This window comes from Petromyzon marinus, chromosome 4, assembly GCF_048934315.1.
Source record: "Petromyzon marinus isolate PM22_M1 ecotype Great Lakes invasive population chromosome 4, UKy_Petmar_22M1.pri1.0, whole genome shotgun sequence".
NCBI lineage: Eukaryota > Metazoa > Chordata > Hyperoartia > Petromyzontiformes > Petromyzontidae > Petromyzon > Petromyzon marinus.
Genome location: NC_133670.1, coordinates 17,810,821 through 17,836,914, shown reverse-complemented (window position 1 = coordinate 17,836,914; position 26,094 = coordinate 17,810,821). Strand labels below are relative to the sequence as shown.

The window sequence follows — 26,094 nt, the reverse complement described above, 5'->3', positions numbered from 1 at the left end:
CTTAATACATTCTCACAAGACTGTCGTGTGTGTGTGAATACATGCGTCTGCCAATATCCCCCCGAAGTGGAATAATGACGTTGTCACTCAATAAATAAAAAATGCCTCGACGTAATAATTTCTCCTTGTGTGACCGAAACTGAGCTCTTCATTAACCAGAAAGGGAAGAAAATAAATCACCACCTGCAAGCGGACAATGTAACCGCTGGAATGTGAAACAGGAACATGCATTACGCGCCACGGTTAATCGACAGACATGAAAAGCACGACTCTGGTGGCTGTCGAGGCATAGTGAAGATTAACATTATAAGCATCGATGACAGATCTTGCAAATGCACATCGCTATTTGTCACCTGAGATCAAATCGCTCAGGCTTACGTGCATCCCAAAAAAAGCCTAATTATTTTTCCACCGAGGTGCCAGTTAGGGATAGGCAGCAATTCCAAGTTCCCTTACAATGAAAGTCGAGGCTCGCCTATTGGACTGGTCTCGATCCGCTTGTTATCGCTCATTACAGGGAACCGCATGTGCTTTATGAAGAGAGTTGTGGGGGGGGGGGGGGAGATTGGGGTGAGGCGCAGCACAAAAGAAAATTCTGCGTTGACAAAACAAGGGCCCCGTGTTTCCACGGCGATTACTTGACTTTGGAAAAAGAAGGGTGCAGGGGTGTGCAGTTGGACGGGCGACGACAGGGGTGCGTTGCGTCAACACTACATGAGCATGCCCGGTTAATACGGTTGATACGGAAATAACATCGGCAACTAAAACGCAGAGGGCGAAGGAAGGAAATAATGTCTTATAACATGCAACGTACAGATGCCCGCTCTCGCGGACGCACACTCGTGCACATGCACAAGCGCTCATATGCACACACATATATGCAAACAAAGACATACACACACACGCGCACACAATGCCTGTTCCTATGCTGTTTGGGAAACGGAAGCAATTAAGGAGAGGCCGCGATTAGTCGGAGCCGATCAGAGCGCCGCTGTTTCCTTCTCGGTGGGCCCGTTCGCCAGCTGTGAGCTATTCGCGCAACGAGGGCCCGTGACATCGCCCCTAATGAGGCCGGAACGTCGTCTGATATTCACAATCAGGGGGCAAATGGCCGCGTCGTTAGGGCCTAATTACAGCCATCCATTACTCTGACAACGGAGTGGCCAGATGTCTGCGCGAGCGCGCTCGCTGTCTGGCAAGCGGCGTTCAAATTACTGCTGCCGAGCCCGCGATTTAAGCAGTGAAACATTTTTTTAAAAAGCCAGTCCGACTGTAAAGATAAAATAAAACATGTGGGAGAAAAAAAAATCATTGTAAAAATTTTAACAAAAAAAGAACAAGCAGCTTAAAATGCAAATTCAGGCGAAGCTTTGCTGCTCACATTCATTTGATCGGGCACCAATACGATAATTTCGGTCCTCTGCTGAAGGCTCTGATCTAGAGATAATTACGACGATGATTTGCGCACTTGACAGCCCATTCAGCGGAAAAAAATCAAGCCGAACGTTTCAAGGGCTGTCCACAAACGGTCCCAAATGAGCCGCCCTGATTTGCTCGCCAGCTACGAGATAATTACCGACCACCGGCATATGCCGCCGGCCTCGCTTAGTGCGACAGGGAACCAACCGCGTGCGCATCATCACTGGCTTAACGGCCGACAAGCTCTCAGCCCCGAAGCCTTTCATTCTCACTCTGATCCTGAAGATGCATTCTTTTGTCCGGCAGTAATGGCGACAGCAAAGGTGACATTCTCAGACTACTTAAAAACATTTTTCATTTCATTCATATCGCAAATTTTGTATTTTTTTGTCCCGTAGGAAGTGTCCACGGACGAGAGGCTTTATACCTTTACGTGTGTGCACACGTACGTGTATTAGCCCACATTTGCAGGGTCCATATACGATGATTTTATGACGTTTGTTTACTTGTGGTTCAATGCACCTACATCCTAAAAAAGCCACAAGGGGCCAAAATGTCAATGCTTTTGATTCGTCCATAATATCGTTTTTTTTGGGTTAGATTGCATAAATATAAATGTGTCGTTAAACCCGCCACCACCCGACACAGCCAATTAGTAAGGTTTGTCACGTAAACAGGACATGCTAATTCGTTACAAGTACAGCACACCGGTGTGTTGGAGAGCAAATCCACAACATTTACAATCGTGAAAGCCTACGTTTTAAACTGCTTTAGATTCGGCAGGAAATAAATTAATATTTCACATCAAGTCAAAGTTGCTTCCAACTCAAACAAACGGTGGCACTCATCTCACATGTACAACTCTGAGCCAGTGGTGGAAATTCTGCATTCCTATAGCCGGTGTTGAGTCTATCCAGAGGACAACTGCTGCTGACTGTCTATAAAGTGGTATTCATTTTAGTGACCCCCATCCGGACGATATGGCTGAATTGACCACCTTCACCTCACCGGGATTTGAACTTGCAATTGTTTAGATTGTCAAATGATCGCCCCCGACCATTGCACCGATGCTGAAGGCAGAAAATAAGGTTTTATACCAAACGCCTCTCATACCAAACGCCTTCTCACACCTGTTTAATGGGAATCTCCCTGCCGCTCCCAATGATGTCCGTTTTCCCGACGTCATTCCTCCTTTCGCCATCCAGGTTCACCTTCCGGGACTATTGGCACAGGAGAGAAATATTTGACTTGCGAGTGGTAATGAGATTTTAAAAAATATTACATTTTCAATCAACTAGCACGGACACATTTATTACAGTGACACGTGTACATAAATATTACACCCAAACTAAAAAGAATTACAATAACATTTTACAGCCGTTTGAAAATCCACTGTTGGATGAAGGCCTCTCCTGACAACGTGCCAGGCATAGGGGTAATTTGACCAGACCTGACCATGGCTGGTCAGTAGGAGTTGGTAAAGGAATCAAACTCAGGGTGGCAAGGTTCTTAGCCGAAGTGCGTTAACCACTGCACCACCGCTGCCCACACACACAAAGTTACATGACGTAATTTGGATGTATGAAACGCCTAAATACCATTTCATCCAAACAACCACTAACTATAAAAGTGGTACTCATCACGATAAGTAATGCAGTTAATAGGATTGTTCTTTTGATTTTTGACATTCTCTTCTGAAAGTTAAATTCTCATTGTGCTATCGGTGTCGTGTGATGAAGACATTTAACACTGGGAGCTCTCGCAACGAGCACCACAAAGTCACACTGCGTCAGGGAGCAGTCGCGGGAGGTGAAATCACAGAGCAGTTTATGGAGTCACTGATCTACGTTAGGGTCACATGTTGTATCCACTCTGTTCTAACAGTGTAAAGCTCATCAGTGAAAACAGAACTTTGATTATGGCTTCTTGTGCAGTCACGAGCGATCGGGCCTACACCATGGTTGAACCTGCATTCAAACCCAGATATGTATGTATGCATGTTGAACTTCTTTCACACTGTATGTAGCCAACCATGTTAATCGGAGGTGTGGGGGAAGGACAACAAACTATACACAAAAAGCAGGTCTAGAGAAATTAGTTTTCAATCTTGATTCAAAAGCGATTTGCTCCACTGGCTTTCTAATATCGTAAGAAAGAGCGTTCCAAATGGCCTTGTTCGATAGGGAGCCAAAAGCCGCTGCTGTGAGGCTGACCGGAGCTCGCGTGTACCAGTTGTGCCCAGCTAAGTGTCTCTGACACGGTGTTAGCCTACCGAACCACCCAGCCAGCTCTGCGTGTATCCCTACTGATTAACATGCGGTACCTATAGCCGAGTAGTCGCCCTCTATTGCAGCTCCGTGGACTTCGAGTGCTGGGCACGGCATTCTACGCCGAAGAGCAGGCACTCACCGTGAAGATGGATCGACGCCGCGGCTGCTTGCGCGACGACGTGGGGGTGATGGCGCCGTCAATCCGCATTTCCCGTTCAGTGCTGGCCGGCGTGGAAGCAGACGATGACGACAGCGCAGGAATGACCGCGGCTGTTGCCGCCGCCGCCACGTGCGTCTGTGAGTAAAGGCCTCCGTGCAGCGCAGACGGCTGTTCCAGTCATGGCACAACAAAGAAACAAAGATCCCCCATGTAGCCTTTAACAGACTGCTGGGGCAAGTGTTGTAAGCGAACACCTATGAAGGCCGGCACAGCACACAATAGGGCCATGTTCTGTTCATCACAATGACACTGAAGAGGGTGGTTTTGGTTTTGGCGATCAAGGCTAAGCTACCTACAGGAGGCCCTAGGCCAGGTTCGGATGCCACTTGCCATTTAAGATGTACATCATGAGCAAGAATCGAACCCAGGTTGCCAAGAGCGGAGCATCAGTTTATAAACCAGTATGACACCTTTCCCCACCACAGACACACACACCCACCACAATTACCAGCAGCCTGTGTCCCAGCATTCACAGGACTCAATACGGTAAGAAGGATACATTTAAGTTTGTGGCAGCGATGCTGAATCCTGGCAGCAGCAGCAGCGCAATTGTTTTATTTATTTATTTTTGGGTTCAATCAAATGGATCTCAGTTGATTCTTGATCGAGTGCTCAGGACCGCAAAATGAGGCAGCCTGCGCTCAGTCAGCACCGCGACGGCACTACGCACAACACCCACACCTGCAGCGCCTCCTTGACTTTCTTTTCACCCTTGCTTTATTGTAATCAGGCAATCCCTATTGATGTATTTTAAATGCCACAATCAGTGTTACTTATACTTAAAAAGGGCATCATCTTTTTTGAACTTTACAAAGGAGTTTGTCAATGAGGCCTGCTGAGAAGGAACTTCACAAACAATTCCGTAGATATGTCTGCTGGCACGGACACTAGAAACCTGTTTTGCATTAACATGCCCCTCCATTGGGCCTACGAAGCTGTGCACTCGAGATCATTTTTCATTGTACAGCTACTTGACATCAATCTCCATTGGATGGAGACATGATTAGCCACTGGACTGTAAAGCCATGCCAGCCAGCTCATCCATATACCAGGTATAATCTTAAACGATAACGTCGCCGCGCAGCTGATAAACACACTGCCGCCTGCAGCACACGCTCCCCAGTGTTTTGAAGCATTTACAACAAAATCATCCTTAATGTGCCCGATCTCGTCACATCTCCGAAGTTAAGCAAGGATGAGCCTGGTGAATACTTGGATTGGAGGGCTGCGTGTGTGGATACGAACGACCGTTGGCGTGGATTGCAAGGCGGCCAGCAGATGGCAGCACAGCAATGGATTGTTGAGCATTGAGCATCACCCTCTTTGTGAGCGTAGTTTTTCTTTGGCCACTTTGGTTTCCTCCCACGTAAAGCCAAACTCTCATTAATGGAACCATCCAACCACCCCTCCGATTACCACAGTCGGCTACGTACGGTGCGGAAGAAGTGCAACATACATACCCCGTAAAGCTTTTCTGTGTAAATAATCTTACATGATCTTTAAACTGCTAGATGAAGGCCTCCCCAAGCCTTTGCCAAAAGGACATTATTGTTATTACTATTATGGGATGTTGGGATTGAGAGGTGTGTGGGTGTATGTGTGCATGTAGGGTAGCGGTTATCACGCTGCACTATGAACCCCGAAGACCAGTGACGATTATCTGAACCGGTCTTGAACCTCCCCTCGGTCGATTCAGCCTCAAATGAGTACCTGGTGGTGCAGTGTGTAAACATTGCCACTGGGAAGATATAGGCGGTCGGGCGTGGTGCTGGCTACCCACCCACTCATGTGCTGTGCCGGCCTTCACAAGTGCTCACTCACAGCACTTTCCCTAAAAGTATGTTAAATGCTATACGGTGGACCTTTGTCTTCGTTTGTGTTTCACACAAGAGTCAAGCTGGCAACATTAGGGAGACCATGAGGGCTCACGTGGGCTGTGGGGATTACCCGTGGTGGTCACCTGTGTTACGTGGAGGGGCAGGGGCACAGCAGCCAACGGCGTCATCACCTGCGCAGGGTGCGGGGACAGGGGCCCCATGGGGGACGACGGAACGACAGGCGCGGAGGGTGGCGTCACCATAGGCTTGCACAGTCCGATGGACAGCTGCTGCTTCTTCCGCGTGGCCACGATCCTCTGGGCCACTGCGCCGCAACACGGGCAGACGGCAGAGTCACCGAGGGAGGAAAACAAATGAATGAGATGAGAGTCCGCAGCCGTCGAGTGAAACGGACGCACAAAGCGTGCCGACGTTTTGCCGAATCAGAAGCGTTTCCCACACCTCCGAAGAAGGGTAATTGTGTGAAATGTTAGCAAAATAGTTTGGTTCTTTGTTAAAAGGGAGTGGTAATGGTGTTGGTGGCGAGTGAGGAGCTTTCAGTTTGTGCTCATATGCCACTGCCAATGCAGCCGCTTCTTATTCTTCTCCAATTATAACCTCAATTCGGTCACGCAACTCATTTGGACACAGAGGTTTTGTGAATTTTGTTCAAATCGCATCCGACACGTGGAATTCAGTCAACGTAAGGCGTGCCAGACTAATGGGAAGCCATTTTCATCGCTCAGGATCGTCTTCTACAGTTGGCCAAAAAATACGGCCCTTTGACGACACAACATGGATATAAAACCAAAGGTTTAAAGCAAATAGGTCTCCAGTAAAAGTTGTTCTAAGCCAAGGCCATGAAACCACGAGCAGGTGTCCTTACAGGGAGGCCAACGCCCCATCACTCAGCACGGCGTCTGCCCTGGTTCCACTAATCGCTACTTTTTCCTCTTCCCTCCTTTTTCTTTAAAATCTCAAATTGACCCCCAATCTCTCACCAGCAGCACGGCAGTATGTGCCAGCCGAGATGCAGACCCCCATCTCTGAAATCAATTACCTAATCCGCTTTAATCGGCTGTGCGATTAATGCGACCTCATTACACTCCAGCCTCGCCCCGTCCTGGTGGCACGATGTCACATCGCGGCTCCAACAGCGCGAGACTAATGGAGCGAGGACAGTCGCAGCCACACCACTCCCTCCCTCCTTCCCTCTCTCCCCTCCCCTCCCTCCCTCCCTTCCCTCCTTCCCTCTCTCCCCTCCCTCCCTCCCGGAGGCCCTTCCTTCCCTCCCTCCCTCCCTTGCGCCCTCTCTCCCTGTCATTTCCCACAAGGACCACAGAGGCGTGCTCTGTATCTTGTAAACACGGCTGTCTCTTTTGTCAAAGTCAAGCCAGAGCGGCCAGGAGGGTGCAGGCTGATGTAGCTGTGACGCCGATTGGCTTTGCCGATTAACAGCGGCTGTGGTTTTTGGTCAATTTCAAACGATCGCTTCAAATTGACAGTTTAGAGCGTCCTAGAAAATTCTCATTTATCTAATGTGGGGGAAAAAAGAATGCCACGTGAGGCGCGATACCCAGCACGGCAAAGGAGAAGCACTGGGTGCGGGGTTGGGGGTTAGGGTGGGAGGTACCGGATGGGAGTTTGCGTGGCGGACGAGTGAGGAGAGCGCGGTGGGGAATGTTTTTGGACAAATCTACCAGAGGGATTATTAGCAGTTTTAAGAGCAGCGCTCCTACGATAACATTACACATCCCCAGGCGACAGTTCACGGAACGCGTAATTCGCTGCACTTTTTGAACCCCTGTTTAGCCAATTTTGTAGGCTTCCCCCTACATCAGAGGCATCGTGGGGTGCGGGGTGTGCTGGCTGGGGAGCCAGGGGTTAACGTGTAGTCATCCGCTGTAAATTTCCTCCCTCCAACTCTGACCCTGTAATTAGACTTTTTTCTTTCACCTCCTCAGACATCTGAAAAACATGTTCAACAGATACCGTGCCCCTGTCAGCAAACTCTCCCTACCCAACGCCACCCCACAGACCCCTTCACCCTAACCCACTCCACAGCCCCGGAGGGTAAACCTTTAAAAGGACCCCCTCCAATAATTGCCAATTGATTCCAAATAAAGTGCTTTGACAATGACCAATGAATGGGAAGGGGGAAGGGAGGAGGCAGACGGGGGTGCTGCTGATGGTGAGAGGGAGCAGGGAAGGCCAGGGGAGGGGAGCAACTTTCGATGAGTTTCCTTTAACTCCTCTCGAGAAGGCTGCCGAGCCCACACCATAATACGCGAGCAGGACACCAGGTCTAAAGAGTGCTGTGCGGTTGTTTGGAGCACTTGGGCCTTCACAGTTGTGCCCTAAGAGCCCTCTGACGGCACAACCCCCAAAAGCACAAGAGAGATTGTTCTAGCTCCTCAATGGTCCGAAAGAGAACGCGGGAAATATTCCTCCGAGTCCTAACAACCAAGCGCGCGCTTTACCTCCCGACAAGACAGGAGGCCCGTGGCGCGACACACGCAGGGGGAATTTTCTGAGCACACACCGTGCGACGCAGCGTCGTGGCGGTGGCCACTAGCGGACACCAGCTGACCACGTCCACTCCTGTAACGGCGCGGCCAGAAGTACCGGGGGTGGACGGTGGTGTTCGGACATACGTGCAGCGTCGGCACGGAAAGCAGAGCACATGTTTTGTTGGAGGAGCGAGGGAGGAAGAGGAAGGGGAGGTGGGAGGCAAAGAGATGGCGAGGCTGGGCTTGGGGGGGGGGGGACACTGGCGGGAAGGTTGGGGTTAAAGGTACAGCTGGAACAGCCTGGCGGCCAGAGATCACCAGCCCCTCCTCCCTACGTGGGGTTAATGAGATAATTGCAGTTTATTACATCCTGAGTCCAGATGAAAGGCTGCCTTACAAACAGATGTGTCTCCACATCCTGTAAATTCAATACCTCCACATGAGCCGCACAGCCCTACTCTCTCTCCCTCGCCAAAACCCCCCCCACCGCATCCCCAACCACCACAGCCACCCCCCCCATGGCCTCCCGCCCCCAAACTAACAAATAAATACGTAAATAAGTACGTCGGTAATTCCCCGCAATTGAGCCCAACACGACTCGCCCTCTTTCAGCAAACATCTGCACAGAGATCGCAATATCCCAAGCAGTCCCGTGGCACAGACAGCAGGTGGCACGGCATACGGGCTGTGAGCAGCAGCAGCCGCAGGACGGGGAAGCAGGGAGACACTTTAGGGAGCAGAGTGGGGCAGAGAAATGCGAGGCCGAGCTCGGCAAAGCAACAGTGAGAAGTGTCTGGCCGGCGTGGAAGTGAGGGTTCAGAGAATTGGGCACAATTGTGCAGTTAAGTTTTGTTCGCCAACTATGAATGGAGCAGCTGTCTTCAGCCCTACCACTCACTCCCGCGCATGCCTCCCCAGAGCCACGCGTACTTTGTTTCTAAACGCACGTTCATAAGCATGCTTTTGGAGTATTTGGTAGCTATAAGTTTACACACGATACGCCACTTCGCTGAGCAATCATTTGTGGCCAGGTCGCTTCTGAAAAAGAGATATATAGCTCAGTGGGCCTTACCTGGTAAAATAAAAATCGTTTACAGTTTTAGTTTTGTACTGTTTGAAAAAGAAGTCCAAATGGACTTCAGGGCTTTTTTTATTCATTGGGGAGTCCTACTGCTCTGGACCCCAAAACATTTTCAGCAGGTTAAATGCAATAATATAGATATGTAGAAATACATTTATGGGGCTTTGAGTATTTTTTTTATTGGATGATAGATGGTATAAAATGGAGTGACGTGGTTGTAAGTAAAAGGTGAATATTTCAGTGTCAGGTCTGTTGCTGAAAACACTCTGCGTGTTGTAATTCAATGTTGCCATCAATGCAAACAAGATTAGCAGTATTCGCAAAAGCAAATGCAATTAGAATGAATTATGCTGTATACATGAAGTGTAAAATACACACATTAGGCCGGCGCGCGGAATAAAGTGTGATTAGATATTCCGTGGCAGGCAGTATAACTTTTCCCAATTTAACAAAAAAAATTGTTCTCAAAATCAAGTGCAGGTGCTGTCACGGGCAGCGTCTGACAAACGAGCGCCTCCCCCCCAGTGGCAAGTGCCTCTGCTCCGCACCCTCACGGCTGCCGCAGCCTTGCGCTGTCACGGGCAAGCTCAAATTAAACTCCGGCCGAGAAATAAATCTCAACCCCGGCGCTCGGCGAGGTAATTAAGGAGCGTGATTAATTTGCGGCGCAGCAAGGAGATTGCGCTGTAATGAGACCGCTTAGAGCCGGGTCCTTGCGGGATGGGTGGATGGGGTGAATGGGGTGGATGGGGTGGACGGGTGGACGGGTAGATGGGTGGACGGGTGGTAAAATGGAAAAATGGACAGCATTTGCATGTGTGTGTGTATATTAGTCTCTACTATATTAAGGGTAGCGGTAGTGTAGCGGTTTAGCGTGCTATGCTACGAACCCGATGCCCTGAGTTCGATACCTGCTCACGGCCAACACCAGTGACGATTATCTGAACCAGTTCTGGGCCTCCCCTAGGTCGATTCAGCCTCAAACGAGTACCTGGTGCAGTTTCTAAACATTGCAACTTGGGAAACAAGAGCAGCCAGGCGTGGTTCGTACCGGCCTTCATAAATGTCCGCTAACAGCACTTTCTCCAGCAGTCTTTTAAGGCTGTACGGAGGATCGTTGTCTTTGTGCACATTAGTCTTTACGTGCGTGTTTGTACGTGTGGGGAGCAGTGGCGGCATACTTAGCGAACCCAGGAACCTGAATTCAATTACTGCCAGAGCAGACATCAAAGGTGATTGACATCTTAACCAGCCCTGGGCCACCTCTCTGAGCTTGGCTCCGTGCCTCTGAGTTGCGGCCGTTAGGTCCGCAAATTTGCAGTGTGTGGAGATCAGCATCAGACAGACAAAGGCAGCCTGGTTTGTTTTTTTTCAAGCCACACCACTCTGTCGTGAGCAGTGCAAGGGAGATCTCTGTCTTTTATATGCATGCGTGTGTATCAATTCATACTGCTGGGTGGACAGAGGCAGGAGAGTGCATGCAACTTGGTCATTGTTTCAACTGCCACAAAAGGAGAATGAAACCGGTCCAGTGTGCACACATTAAACCCATGCCAGCATCGGTGGTGCAATTCCAAAAGGAAACATGACCCCTCATCTTTTAAAGCCTGTTCACAAAGATAACAGAGCGTGGTTTTTGTTTGTTTGTTGGAGGGTTTCTTTTATTTTTATTTTTGGCCGACGCTTTTTTTTCCTAAACCTTTCAAACTACTCCAAATTGCCAACTCCTGCACGGACACCTGGGCTCAAGCGTCAGAAGTTAATCACACTAAAAATGAGCTCAAGCGGCAGCCGTTTGCCACCGATTGCGGCGCTTTCGTTTTCTCTCACCTCGAGTGTGACAATTGCGCTGCAATAATAACAGTCATCTGTTTGTTGTCGAATTCACTGAAGGAGGTGTGGCAGCAACACCAACAAAAACATAGACGTTGGAATTCAACAATTAACTAGGCTAAACCGCAACCCCTGAGGCTAATCGCAAAGTAATCTATTAAACACGATGTGACTTTCCCCAGCGCGCTCGGGTGAGGCGTGTTCTTTATTGCCGACTCGTCAATGCTCGCTCGCTGTAAACGGGAGGGTTCGCTGCTCGCCGGTAAAATGTGCACAGAGGGAACAGCCTGACAAAGGTCAGCGGCGGTCAAACAACAAGCGACCATCCTCCTCATTGCTGTTGGTGAGAGCCATTGTCTTCGCTTTGGCTACAGAGGGCGGTGATTTTTTTTTTTGCACCACTCCGTGCCGGCTCATAAATGAGCTTTTTGACGGGTCCTTAACAAATCTCAGAAATTCAACAAAAGCATGGCAACGTGCCGAGGCCCTGGCGTGTGTCCTCAAATCTCTCATCGCCCTGCAACACAGAGGGGGCAAACTGCGCAGAGATTTGACAAAGGTTACACCAGTCCTAAGTTCGCATCCATATCTTCATGCCAAATTTCAGACCATCGGCAAACACAGAAGATGAACGCCTTAATATTGGTGCACTTACTCCTGAAGGCCAGTTCCCTACCACAGCGGCTCTCTATAACCCCACTGCTGCGTTTGCACACACTCGCTGAGCAGCGTGCGTGCAGCACGTCAAAGGAGACGCTGCAATGGGAAACAAATAGACCATGTAAAACCAGTGATGCACTGCTCCGATGTCTGTATTAAAATGTCCTGAGGTCTATGCCCAAAGCAAATTGTAACCCCTGGACAGAATAAAGGTGAGGCTGTCTTTATGAGAGATTCTTTCTCAAAGTGCCATCTGTACGATCCAGCGACTTGCTCTGATTATCATCCGAAGCAAAGCTGCTTGGTCTTTGGACAAGTGCCAATTGAACTCTTCTCTAAACACGACCATAATCTTTGGCCAAACATTTTCCCCAGCCTCAACCCTAACCCTTGACCCTGAGCACCAACATCCATTTTAAATCAAATTGACCAACTCGAGAAAAAACAAGAGCCTTGACGTGCAGGAAGGCTTTCCAGAAAAACATTAAGATGTCCCTTGTTTCCAAGCCACACGAGGCCTACCAATTAGGCCCCCAGACGATATATATTCGTCACTGCAAGCATCTGAGTTGCACTAATCGGCTACTGGAGGGGAATTCTTGTCAACCTGGCCAACCCTGTTTCTAACTTTAGACTGCTCACTTGTGTCACAGCGGCAAAGGGCGCCCCCTTGCACAACGTTAACGCGTGGTCACCTGACAGACGCGAAAGCCCTATTCGTCGCTCATTAAAACCGTTTCCCCATCCCTGCTTGTGGACGCAACGAACGTTCCCAGCGCCGGGACGGCGTTCCGGGCCTCCTCCCACGTACCTTCCTGGAAGACGCGCTCCACGTTGAGGCCATAGGTGGCGCACGTCTCGTAGTAGGTGCCAATGCGCAGCTCGGAGCACAGCCTCCTCGCGCGGGCATCCTCGACGGTGCGTGGGCTGCCCGGCCCAATCGCGTCTGCCGGCACCACCACCACCACCACCGCACACAAAGACAAAGATCCCCCGTGTAGCCTTAACAGACTGTTGGGGCAAGTGCTGTAAGCGAGCGCCTATGAAGGCTGGTATGGCACATGTGGGTGTAGCTAGCACCATGCCCGGTCGCCTTTGTCTTCCCAGTGGCGATGTTTACCACCGCACGCGCAGACATCGATGCAGCCTTAAACAGACTAGTGAACAAAGTTCTGTTTACGAGCACCTATTAAAGTTGGTGGCGCGGTGGTTGGTAGAACGCACTACGAACTCAGCCACCTGAGTTTGACTCCTGGCCACGGCTAACATTGGTGGTATCAGAATGGACCTCGCCGAGGTCAGTTCAGCCTTCAACTGACCGGTACCTGTGTTAGATTGGATATTTCCGAGCACAACGGAGTCCCTCCACAGCCAAAACACACAACAACAACAACAGACAAGCGAAACATCGAAAAGCGTGACCCTCTTAAAAAAACGAGCCTTGATAAAAACTCAGCGAGGTCTTCCTGCGCCTAAAACAATAATCTCTGTCGTCGAGGCCGTTATTCATCGCGGCCGAAACGCCGCTTGGTGCCACGTGACCGGCGGAGGAAGAGGGATATCATTATCATCATCACCGTTATCGGCACCGCCACCATCATTCGTCTCTTTTATATTTGCACCTCTCACATGCAACATGCCTCGCGGTGGAGCCCGGGCGAGCGGGGCAGTCGGGCGCCGCGAGACTCCGAACGCGGCGATATTTAAAGAGAAGGAGGGAATTTATCACTCTTCGTCGACGGCGGCAGTGGCGGTGGCACACTCCCAGAGCTCCCTTTCATTTTTTTCACCGATTTTTAATGAGCTCTCTCGGTCATTAAGTCAAATCCCCCCCCCCCCCCCGCCATTGACGAGGGCCGCTGTTTGACAAAGTCTCCCTCTAATCGATATAAGAGGCTCCGCGGAGGTGGCGGATGCGCGCGGAATTGTACTGCCGCTGCCCGACCTCGTGCTGGCTGCACGTGGAGAGTGTTGATGTGCGCGCCCCCGTGCGCGCGCGCTGTGTGTGTGTGTGCGTGCGTGTGCATTTGTGTGCACCTATGTGTTTGTTTGAGGGTATGTTTGTGTGTGGTGTAATTAGTTGTATCTGTGCATATGTGGGCGTGTGCAATAATGCTCTGTATGTGTGTGCTAGCGTGTAAATGGGGTTTGGTTGTACGTGTGCACTCTGCATGCATTGGTACGTGTGAGTATGTGAGCGTGCGTAAGAACGCCCATACACGCATGTGTGTGTATGTGTGTGTGCGTGTACACATAGACATTAGGCCTGGGTATGATTCGCTCCCATCGTGATTCAAAGAATGTCACGAATCTGGAAAGCGATTCAATTCGAGTCAATTTTATATATATATATTTTTTAACAACGTGGGTCAATGTAGCGCATCTAATGGCTGCAGGGGCAACATGAACTAATTACATACAACGTAAACGTATCAAAAACAATCAATTCTCGCACGCAAGATGCATCGCAAGAATCAATTTTCGAGACTATAATGGACAAAACAATTTCGCTACCCCCAGTGAATATGTGTGTGCGCGTGAGAGCGTTACACCGGCTGGTGCCAGCGGTATCTAGATCGGCCACTGTGGAGGAGGCAAGGTAAAGACACGACTGGGCAGTTGCTGCTGGCGTCCTTGATGCAGTGCTCACAACAACGACGAGGAGAGCGTCAGGCGGTTAAAACGCAACCGAGTTGCCACAGCAGGGCGTGCCAAAGCCGGTCTGTTAACCTCAAACGTTTTGGTTTGTTCAATGAGCTCTTGCCAGGGAGCATTTACCCACTCTCCATTGCCTCAAAATGTACCCAATGACACCAGTGTCATTTAGTGGTGAATACGGCTGATGTTGTTGTGTGTGAGTGCGTACGCGATGTTCGCGTGTGCGAGCAAGTCAGCAGGTGTGCTTGTGCGATAGGGTTGCGGTTAGCGCTACGCTGCGCTACGAACCCAACGGCCCACCAGTTCGATTCCCACTCACGGTCAACACCAGTGACGATTATCTGAACCGGTCCTGGTGCCTCCCCTAGGTCGGCTAAGCCTTCAATTGAGTACCTGGTGCGATGTGTAGTAAACATCGCCACTGCGGAGACAAAGGCGGCCGGGCGTGGTGCTGGCCACCCACCCCCTCTCGTGTGCTGCGCCGGCCTTCATAGGTGCTCGCTAACAGCACTCGCACCCAACAGTCTGTTTAGGCTAAACGGGGAATCTTTGTCTTTGTTCGTGGTTGCGTGTGTCCGTGCGCGTGTTTGCTGGTGCACGTGAGCAGCACACCCTGTGTCCCCACGAGCAACGTGGGCAGCTCCGAGAGGCTGCAGAGCGACGACAGCTGCTGGTGGTAGCGCGCCACGCTCTGGAAGCTCGTCTCGTCGGACAGCGCGAACACCAGCATCACGCCGTCCAGCCAGGACGCAAACTGCACGCGCACACGGCAACCGCGATCGGACGTTCAGCGTTAACACCCCGCGGAAGCGAGGCGATGGGCCCGGCACCACGCACGTACGGGCTGCGGTTTTCTCTACAGCGTTCGTCAAATCAAATCCGTCGCACGTTTGGTATTTGTGCCATATGCCTATCACAAAAATGCTATTTCACAGACGTCGTCTGCAGTAGATTTCGCAGTGGAGGGCGAAGTTGCAATGTGTAATCCCTGTTGAATATCTTGCAGGTAAAATTTCATAATTGGCAAATCTGGGTCATAACGCAGCCACAAATGGCCTGCTGTTTTCGAAATGACCGTCATGGGATATTTCCTGTCAACTGCAGCAGTCGGTGCAAGTTATTCATGGTTCTTATACCCACAATAGTAACCAGGGCAGCCTGCAGGAATGGAACGGCGAACCTCTGCAACAAGCGGCGAACGCAACACGGCTGGGTAATGTCACACTCAACCGCTGGGCCATGTACTGCCGTGACGCACACACCAGTGCTTATTCAATGCCGAGTTAAAGCAAGTCAGATTCAAATGCAACTTGCCAATGATACTGTGGTGTTGAACAACATTCCCCAGGCACTGCACACTTTCCTCGACACACACTACCCAGCACAAACACACTTCGTCACGTACACACTCCAAAAACGTAATAATGATCATTCCTTTTCATACAATATTAAGGGACAGCAGGGAGAGAAGGCGTCGTGTTAATATTTACACACATATACCAAAAACATGACGGCGGAAAAACGGTTCGCCAGACACAGGACACCACGCAATGACGTCAGCCATCAAACTCACCGATGCGGAGAAGGGGAAAAGAGACCAAAAAAAATCTGAGGAAAAACTTCGGAGAGAGAGCGTGTGAACAAAGACAAATTATCTTGTCGTCACAAAAAAAAAGGACGGGCCAGAAAGACCTTGCCCAGTGAGCGATCCACTCTCACAGTGCCTCGGCAGGGCCATTGTAATTGACACTTCCATTATTTATGGCCTCGGCACAAGCCGGGGAATAATTACATTGAGCTTAATTCTAATCGAGAGACCATTTTTGGCTTAAATGTTCCACGGGGACCCGCCCCTGTGGGCTGGGGGAGGAGTGTGGCGGGGGGGGGGGGCGATGATGGCTGGCGCAGCGGTGACACAGGCAGTGCATCCGGGCATCACCCCCCCCCCCCATCTGCCCCCCTCCCCTTGCGAGGAGGGGGCGTTTGACATTGACACATTTTTGGGGGCGACCGTCGCAGGCAACACCCGGGGGGTGGGGAAACACCCGGGGGGGGGGGGGTGGGGGGACGAGGCGGGGAACCGAACGTGCCGATGAGCTGCGGAGCACGGAAGCTGGGGGGGCGGCGGGAGCGGGGAGCCAAGAGCAAGGAATTGTGGGAATGGAAAAAGAGGTCAGAGATCATGGCTCTGAAGCAAGAAGCGTTGCCGAGGCAACGGCGGGGGGGGGGGGGTCGTCGGAGGGGAACCGAGGTCGGAGACAGGGATGGTCCAGAGCGATGGCTGCCTGGAGACGGGTCATTATGATTAAAGCATTAGCGGCGATCGCGCCTGTCAGCTGCGAGATTTGTAGCAAGATTTAGGGAGACAGGAGAAACTGATTATTTAATGAGATCACTTTAATTTCGCCTCCATCTGAACCAAGAATGATGGTCCAAAAATTTAACCGCAATTGGAATGTCAAGGGGAGAGTTCATTTATCTAAATAAAGTGCAGCCACGGCACTTTAAAAAGGTAGCAATTTGGTAACACGGGTTTGAGGTTAAATTGATGGGTTAAATTAAAAGCAACTTATATGCATCGTGCACCAAAAAAAAATCCTGTAACTGCACTCGTTATAGCCGAGGATTTACGGCGGCAGTGGACCGGCCGCGCATAATGGGCACGCGTTTTGGCTGCCGCCCTCAGCCGTTAATAACCGTGCACCACTTTCCATCGTCGTCGCGCGCACGGTCACAACACGCGCCGTCCAAGCAAGCGCCGCGCGTGCGTCGAGCGCCCGCGTGTGCTGCGGGCGGCCTCGTATACACAAAGGGTGGCGCCGCATGTGTGTAACGTGAGACTGTGGGCCACCCACCGGAAGTCGGTGAATGAAATGCATTTCACCGTCTTTTATTCGGAACGTCGCAACAAATTTGTCTCCGTGCTCACAAGAGCGGCGTCGCCCGTTGCCGCGCGACGCCGCTGTTTGGCTCGAGGGCACGGAAGTGACACCATATTAGTGACGTTTATGCAAAAAAAATTGTCGGAGCTGATTTTCAGATTATTCGGATAAATTATACTAAAACTCGGGAGCACGTGCCTAATGCATGCTGTTACGCATCGCACTAAAATGTATGCAGAGACAGATATATCCGCACGTCGAGCATCTGGCAATAAACAAATGCATACACAAACTCGTAAACATCAACTAAATGAATCCTTACAACTAAATATATGAAGGGCGGCACAAAATAAAGAAAATGTAACCGCCGTACCGCCGGAGTGATCAACTCCTCCATCGACGCACCTCCAAGGTCAACATTTTACAATGCCAGTTGTGCAACAGTACAAGCCACTAATTAAATATAAAGTGCACGCCGCGGTTAAAAGACGTCTAAAGTGGTCGCGCCTCTGACCGAGACCCGTGGTTGCGTTTAACGATCGTGTTTAAAGGGCCGGCCTGTGCTCCGGTGCTTTCGGCCCTGACCCCCACCATCAAACATTCTGGACAAAGCGCAGAGGGTAAAAAAAAAATCACTCGCCAAACCGGCTGCCAACGAGTAGGCTTCCTCCGGAGCTCGCAATGCACAATCGTCAAGGGATGGGCACTCTGTGTTTGAGCCAATCTGCCCACCCGCATTCAATATTAAGCCGCGCAAGGTGCCTTGTCTACGATGCCACCCAGGAAAGTATCTCGGGCTCCTTGCTATAGACAACCGTGAAGGGGCTCTCCGTCTTGTTTGGACACGACCAGATCACCCCTGGAAATACCCCCATCCCATCAGGTCCCAAGAGCTGAGCAGGATTTAGCCCGGTTAGCATTTGGCTTGATGATCGCTGGGGCTTGCCAGGTGTGGCAGGCCTCTGGGGATGCGTAGTCTGTCGCCAGGAGATGCCAGTGCTGAGTGTCACCCCCTCGTATGCATGGTGGGTCTTCCCTGGGTTCTCCGATATCCTCCCACACAAAGCCAAACACACTTCTTTATGGAGCTGGCCAAATATCTCAATGTGCACTGCGCCCACCTGTCTAGGTAAAAACACTGGAATGAAAAAATGACGCGCATTATATTATTTTGGTCTTTCGGTAAAGTCATGTAGATAGGTTCAAAGAAGATAACAAAATTTCGATTTAAAGCTTTCGTGACTGCAAGGATTCATCTTCTTTGGTTCTTTCGGTAAAGTCACGTAGAATGAGAATATTTTATTCTCAGAATATTTTATTCTCATTCTACATGACTTTACCGAAAGAACCAAAGAAGAAGATAACAAAAACTACGATGTTTCGATCGCAACACAAGCGGTCGTCATCAGGAAAAGGGGGTGAGCCTCTAAAGGCAAACTGTTTATAAAGGTTTGAAATGGGCGAAGCCCAAGTATCAGCAGCATGGGCGGGGCAGCTAATGTTAATGCAAGTGATGGTACTTGTAAACGACCGCTTGTGTTGCGATCGTAGTTTTTGTTATTTTCTTTTAACCTATCTACGTGACTTTACCGAAAGACCCAAAGAATATCAATTCCTGCAGTCACGAAAGCTTTACGTCAAGATTTGACGGGCATTATTTGAAGCCTATGTATTTTGAACTTCTTGCGTACCGTACGTAGCCAACCGTGCTAATTGTAGGTGCGGGGGAAGGACAACAAACTAAGCACACGCAAAAAACTACTTGTGGGCAGCGTGCATGTTCTCTATAAGGGCAGTGATTATGCAGAGGCAGCTGACTGATAAAAAAAACATGTAAAGCTGTTGGTCACTGTGTTATACATCATTGTGCCTGTGTTCAGCAACTGCATTTATAAACAAATGGGAATATAAGCACGTATATCGCTTCCCTCCGTGTGCGTGTAGATTAACAAACGTGACTTTGTTTTAAAGTGTGTCGGATAACTAAACAAACGAATGGTTACGCTGCCCGTTTTTTTGTTAAATTAAACACGCTGCATATATGAAATTAAATTTGGTATGTATTCACAAACATACAAAGCGGCATTTTAAGTGCCAATTTGTAAGATATGATATATATAAATTGCACAAATTAATAACACATATCAATTTATGCCATATGTTACGTTTCACATTAAATGTACATGTCTATATGATATAATAATAACTGCTGGAAGGGGCCTCCCCAAGTCGTGTCGGTCATGGGGGTATTTTCACCATGCTTCACCACGCTTGTCAGTGGGGGTCGGTGACGGTGGGGGGTCCCAGGACCGGTTCAGATATCACTCGCCACGGATGTTATAGCCGTGGCCGGGGAATCGAACTCAGTTCGGCGGGTTCCATAGCGCAGCGCGATAACCACTGCACCACCAACTCCACTCGCACCGTGTCAATATACTTTTTTATGTAACTGCATGGGAGCTGTCAGCAGGGAAGCAAGGGCCCCATTAGGAAGATCTCGGCACACGCCAAGCGGTGATTGCGAGGACACGGCGAGGTTACGTCAGGTCCTGGACAGCTGCGCCACACACGGCGCTCAGCGGGTCTGCTCGTGGCTCTCGACGGCAGCGCAGGGGATATATCGCCGCATGGGTCGTCGCATCGTTAAGGGCACTTGTTTAAAATTTTTTTACGGTGAAATAAGGGATGACGAAATTATGCTTATAAGTGTTAAAGGAAACAATGTGAATGTCTTCCATATTCAAAAGATCGCTAAAAAGTGAGTACAAATAAAACTACAAGCTCAAAAGCGGACGAAAATAAAAATCCACTTTAAAACTGCAGAGACGCACGCAAGACAATTTCCGTGCCGAAATGAAAAGCATTCATTTTAAATTCGCGCCACATCTCCGTTTTGCTCAAATGCAGGACAGGATCATCTGCGCGAAGCCGTTAATTACATCTCACTCTTTCTTTGCCGAGAATTTGTAACCCCTGGGAAACTCGCTCGTTTTTTCCAGACTCAATTTGTTGGAGGGTGCGTGCGGGTTTGTGGGTGGGGGTGCAGAAGAGCCAGGCAACGGTGGCGGCCCCCAAGTTATTTATTTATTAGCTCGTGGCATCTCCTCGCTTTGGGTTAACGCAATTATCGAGGCTTGTGCGAGCGGGCGAGCAGGCGCACGCGCTGGTGCGCTGCAGCGACTAGAAAGCCATTCCCGGAGCTGATGTCTGGAGGAGAGGCAGTAAGTGCCGTCATTAGGCTCCCATTCACTCCTAATGAGCTGTTTGATCACGGCCACAACGTTCCTATCACACTCTCTGCTGCCGCCCGAGATATTCTCCATTTACCGCCTCATTCGGCGAGACCACGCGTTGTAAATTGTTGCGGAGGACATCAAGAAGTTTCAGGCGGAGGGGGGATACTTTGTGGGAGGTGGGGGGGGTGGATAAAAACTTTCAAAAAACGATGCGGTGGTGTTTGATATAGCCCCCGACGCCCACTCCACACTCCGCGTCTCCCCGAGGGCACATCTCATTTCGTACCCGTGTTTATAGTTTACGCTGCGAAAAGAGAAAAGGGGCGGCAAAGGGGGGTGGGGGAGGAAATATACAACCACTCACAAACGAGATCCGCAGAGTAAATATTGTGCCGCAAGCAGCAATTGTTTTTCTCTGATCAATTTACGCCTTTTTTTTTCATTACATCACAAGCGTGCACGCGCGGTTGCCTGTGTTGTGATGCCCGGCATCCCTGAAAACGATGTGAAGTGTATTTAAAGTTGTCCAATTCCACACTGCGCGATCACGAGCTCCAGTTCAAGAGGGTGACAAACTCCCGCCTCGAGTTTTGTTAAGTTTCAGGTAACGCGTGCGGCAGGTGGTGTCGGTGAATAATTGGAAACTCATGGCACCATCAAAGGCTTCGTCCGCAGCTTGTGAAATCCACCAAGCTCAACAGCCCAGGACTTGTGCGTTAAATATACAGTAATATGACTATCATCATTATACTGTACAAACAGTAACCATTCAAACTTACCCCCACAATTCCCCAGTGGTTAAATGCATATTTCACAATTCAGGATCACAACACGATTAAAGCATCTTTTTTTTCATGATTTCCCCAACTGAATTGTACCATTTTGATTGCACAAACGCCTAAATGTAGCATTTTACAAAAAATGCATCGTCCGTAAACAATCATTTCTCACGCGCACGACTCGATGCATCATTGGTGGAAGAATCGATTTTAAACGATGGATCAAAGCGTTGTTCGCGGCATGCTTCATACGCCACCTATACTCAAATCAGTGATCACACCGGGGAGGGCCTAACTCGAACAGTCAAGCATGGAACTGCAAAAGTTCACATTCCAAGTTGGAGATACGCATCACCACTGGGTGCAACATCACGGCTGAGAATGTCTTGTCGACCCAGGTCTCCTTCCTGAACAGCCTGCCTTCAGGTAAAGGCAGCAACGTCGCCGAGCAGCGGTTCGTTTGCTGCTTGTCACAGAGGTTCACGGTTAAAATTGAGCGGGCCGCCCCGATTAGTACTGCGAGTGTTGTAACAAACCATAAGAAAACTACGCGCCGTCTACTTAAAAGTGTATGTTAAAGACCCCCGTGATGCAATTCGCAAGGGTAGGCCATTGCGTGCCGGCATCAGGCTCCCAATTTGCCAGATTTGAAAATTACACCACATATTACACCGCAAATTACTCCGCAAATTACTCAATTGGGATGATACATGGCAATCATCACCCCGTACTGGCGGACTAATGCTCCAGGTCACTCTGACAAATTAAGACTCTCCTGGCCTCTTGACTCCTCACCTGGTTAAACTAAATAAACTTGTTGCCACCTGCGGTGAATATTGCACAATGGGCCACGCGAGCAGTGCTGGGAAGATCATCGGGCTCACTGGGTCCGCCTGCCTGCTTGAGCTCCGTACCCAGATTACAAGCATTCCTCATCAAAGGTGCAGTCTTTCCAGGCTGCATGCTCTAATTATAATAAAATGTTGTAAACATTTTCATTACGAAAAAATTTACGTGCATACTGGCACATTGCCAAATCTTTTTCCAATCATATTTCTGTGCCATTTAAAGGTATCAAAATTAAAAGTCAAAGTAGAAAAAACCTGCTGGGGTATATTTTGATGTTTATTTAACTGCATGTTTGGTTATTAAAATGCTATGTATATAAAGCAGATCATTACGATTGTGTTTCAGAATTTCAAATATCCAACTTTTAAAAATCCAATTTGCTGAAGGCAAAAAACACCCATTAAGATTAAAATTAAGGATCTCGATATGAATCAGCAAGCTCTACCTCAATGACTTTGAAGTTCATCGATTAAGGATCTTAATTTCATTCAACACTATGTGTCACGAGGCACGTGTTAACCAATCATCAGGCACGTGCAGCGTCTAAGGATTGTCCATGTGAATTTAAACGGAGGGCTTTGAAGAATGGAGTTGGAGAAAACCTGGATTGGTGGTGAAAGGAAAATAAACAGTGCAGCCCTGCAATATTCGAATATTTGTGTAGAACATTTGGGTGTTATAAATTTTACATGTGATAAGCCACTTGGTTGAGCTTATTTGTGGCCAGGTCGCTTTTGAAAAAGAGCTACATACCTCATTGGCCTTACCTGGGTAAAATAATAAAACAGTTCTAAAATGTTTTAATGACCACACCACTGCTGATGGAAGCCCCCACTCGAGGCAGCTCCAGAGAGCAGCTCTAGCGGATATCTTGGCCTACTCTTCGACACGACACCAAAGCATCTGTGGTGGTGTAATGGCGGATAACAAAAAAAGAGGGTAAGCTAGGCCATATTCATCAAAAGTGAACACGACTGCCCTGAATCAGAACGTCGCCATCAACTGAGTAAGTCTGGACCAATATTAATGCATGGCCAATGCACTCTATAGCTTAGGCCACATGCGGCGCATTTTAATGAATGAACGTCACTTCACCATCACACGTTGCTTTTCTAGTCTTGCAAAGTCACTTCTGGCAATGAGCAGAATAAATCTCCAGCTTAAATGGGCGACACTTTTGAGGATATTCGCTCCTCCTTCTTTGCTCTCTAAAAATCACGATACGTGGACCGGAGCTTAAGAACTCAAAATATTCTACCGGCATCAAGGCTTGCCAGAGGGACACATTCGTCTTTGTTGCATTTCACCCAGTTGTAAATAATTACATGTGCATGTGGACAATTAACATGATTAGTGTTAGAAAATGTAGCCATTTGCCAATCCACTGCTGAAAGAAAGCTGAATGGAATGACTGATTTAGGTATTACTTGTCACTGATGTTAACCGTGACTGTTCTCGGCAGGCAGTATGCACAGCTCCCCCATGTGCTTACGGGTTGCACCCACGTGTTGTACCGTATGATGCCCAACTGAAATTTAGTTTCAAAAGCAGCCACTGGCACGTGCATTTGACAGGCCATGTCCTGGAGGTGGCGACATGTCTCTACTATGTAGTCGAGTATTTTTTTTTTTACAAAATCTGCCCACTCCCTTTCCATGCAATGGTTGTGTTGTGCCCTCTGCTGACCAAACTTGGATAGATGCTCGAAGCTGCCTCAACGGCAGAGACTTCTAAACTAAAACTAAACTATTTTTTATTTTACCAGGAAAGGCCACTGAGCTTTGAGCTTTTGTTTCACAAGCGACAAATGATAGCTCGACGAAGTGGCTTATCGTGTGGAAATTTATAGCAACCAAATACTCTAAACGCAGGATGTTTATAAACGTGGAGAGGAAAAACCCGGACTCAAAGAAAAATGCACGCGACCACGGAAAGATCACGCAAACTCCAAATATACAGCAGGCGTCAGGGTCGGTATTGAACCCGCGACCTCCTGCATACCAGGCGAGTGAGTTAACATATCGCCATTCATTATTCATGGGCAGGGGAAAACACGAAGTCGTAGACGGGCGAGGTCCGTATTTCACGTCAACCTGTCTCCTCTATTCGCTAGACAATGGCTTCACACGCTTGCAGGGCCAATGTTGGCTGCCACGTCTGAGGTGCAAAAAAACCGGGACCTATCATCGGAAGAAGAATATCTCACAATCCCGAAAGAGGGACAGAGCTTCATGAAAATCCATTGTCTTGAGTTGGGTAATATTACTCAATGGATGAGAACTCGGGGCTTTCAATGTCCCGGCAAGATATACAGATTTGCCAGGAATGCCACCTTCAAAAAAAGAGGACAATGCTGGGAAAATCAAGAAAAGGTGGCAATCCTACAGCTCACATGGCTCAGAAAACGGGCCAGTGTCTCGCCCATCAAACGTGGCACCGCCCGTTTCCGGCTCGAGGATTTTGACTCTAAATTGTCAATGTTACACAGCCAAAGAGAGACATCTCTCCGCTGCCCTGTCATAGGTCATCGTTCACATTTTCTACGAGCGAGGACGACAAAACGAAGGACAAGGACCACTTAACTGATCCCTCCGCGAGATGGGTGGTGGGTGAGAGCAGGGGTGGTTACATTGCACAAATGACGTTGGTGGAATCAAGGCAGTGAATTAGAAAAAAAAAACGCAACATTGAAAAGGGTCAAACTCAACTGTGAGGTCCAACGAGAGCCCCACGATCGTCAGTCAAGCCACACGCTCCTCTGGACATCCTTACAGCCCCCAAAGACATTTCCTGGGTTTCCAATAAGTATGAGAAATAACTCAGCTTATTCCAACTAATAAGTTGTCCAACTTATTGAAATACAAAACCTGATGGACGCGTACATTTTGTAATTGTTTGTCGAATTTTTTTTTAAACTTACTTTCATTCAAATAAATTCCACTTACTCGAACAAAGAGTTGAACTGAAGAAGGCCCGGTAAGTGTCCGTGTGACTTTACCACGATCGGACTGCAGGTGGCAACACTCGTCTCAATTACAAGCGCAGCGCTTCAAAATGCCGCGGTTCCATTTCTTGCAATGCTGTGGAGCAGCCACAACGAGCTCTCAACGCGATCGCTAACCGTCATGCGGGCTCGGCTCTTTCCACGCTCTTTCAAAGAGGCCCTTCAAAACTCCACGACGTGTGATCATTCTGGAGTGATAATGGTGCAAAAAAACTGGCATGGAGGCGTTCGAGCTGAAACCGCGCCCGGTCTCAGGATTCATCTGCAGCGCCTCTCTCTTTTCTCACCACCAGTCGACGAACCGCATAGTCCCTTTGTTCTGGTTTTCAGTCGAAATCATTTGCTTCTTTGCAAAGAGCAGACAGCGTTGTTGACTTTTGACTGATTTAAATTCAGATACATTCATCCTGTATCTCCAGCGCGCGTGTGGGGAGCGGTGGCGCAGTGGTTAGCGAAATGCGCTACGAACTCGGCAACCCAGGTTCCATTCCCAATCACGGCAAACACCAGTGACGATTATCTGAACCGGTCCCGCGCCTCCCCTAGGTCGACTCAGCCTCAAATGAATACCTGGTAGAATGTGTAAACATTGCCACTAGGGAGTCAAAGGCGGTCGGGTGTGGTGCTGGCCATTGTGTGCCGTGCCGGCCTTCATAGGTGCTCGCTAACAGCACTTGCCCCAACAGTCTGTTAAAGCGATACGGGGGATCTTTGTCTTTGAGATATTGCGCAAGCGTCGGATCTGAAACGTCGACGTTCCACACTTCAGATTCAGGTCGAGATTCATACTCTTCAATTCGTTTGCGTTTTTTTTGTTGCTTAAACTCTTTGTTTTAAAACACCTTGCTGACAATCCTGCACGGCCCTGTACCGTGG

The 26,094-nt window shown here is 49.1% G+C and overlaps 1 protein-coding gene across 3 annotated transcripts in view; it reads right to left on the bottom strand.

Moving 5' to 3' along the window:
• Positions 1-26,094, bottom strand: part of LOC116938557 (arf-GAP with GTPase, ANK repeat and PH domain-containing protein 1-like) — a 176,386-nt gene that overhangs the window by 77,098 nt on the left and 73,194 nt on the right. For 2 of the 3 annotated variants that reach the window (XM_076059408.1, XM_076059407.1), the window contains exons 5-9: positions 15,081-15,222; positions 12,622-12,756; positions 5,870-6,051; positions 3,829-4,017; positions 2,550-2,639 (exon numbers count right to left, since the gene is read on the bottom strand). In XM_076059408.1, coding sequence (XP_075915523.1) covers positions 2,550-2,639; positions 3,829-4,017; positions 5,870-6,051; positions 12,622-12,756; positions 15,081-15,222 — 738 coding nt within the window. The remainder of the gene's footprint in view (positions 1-2,549; positions 2,640-3,828; positions 4,018-5,869; positions 6,052-12,621; positions 12,757-15,080; positions 15,223-26,094) is intronic. The other variant, XM_032945827.2, reaches the window with a different exon arrangement.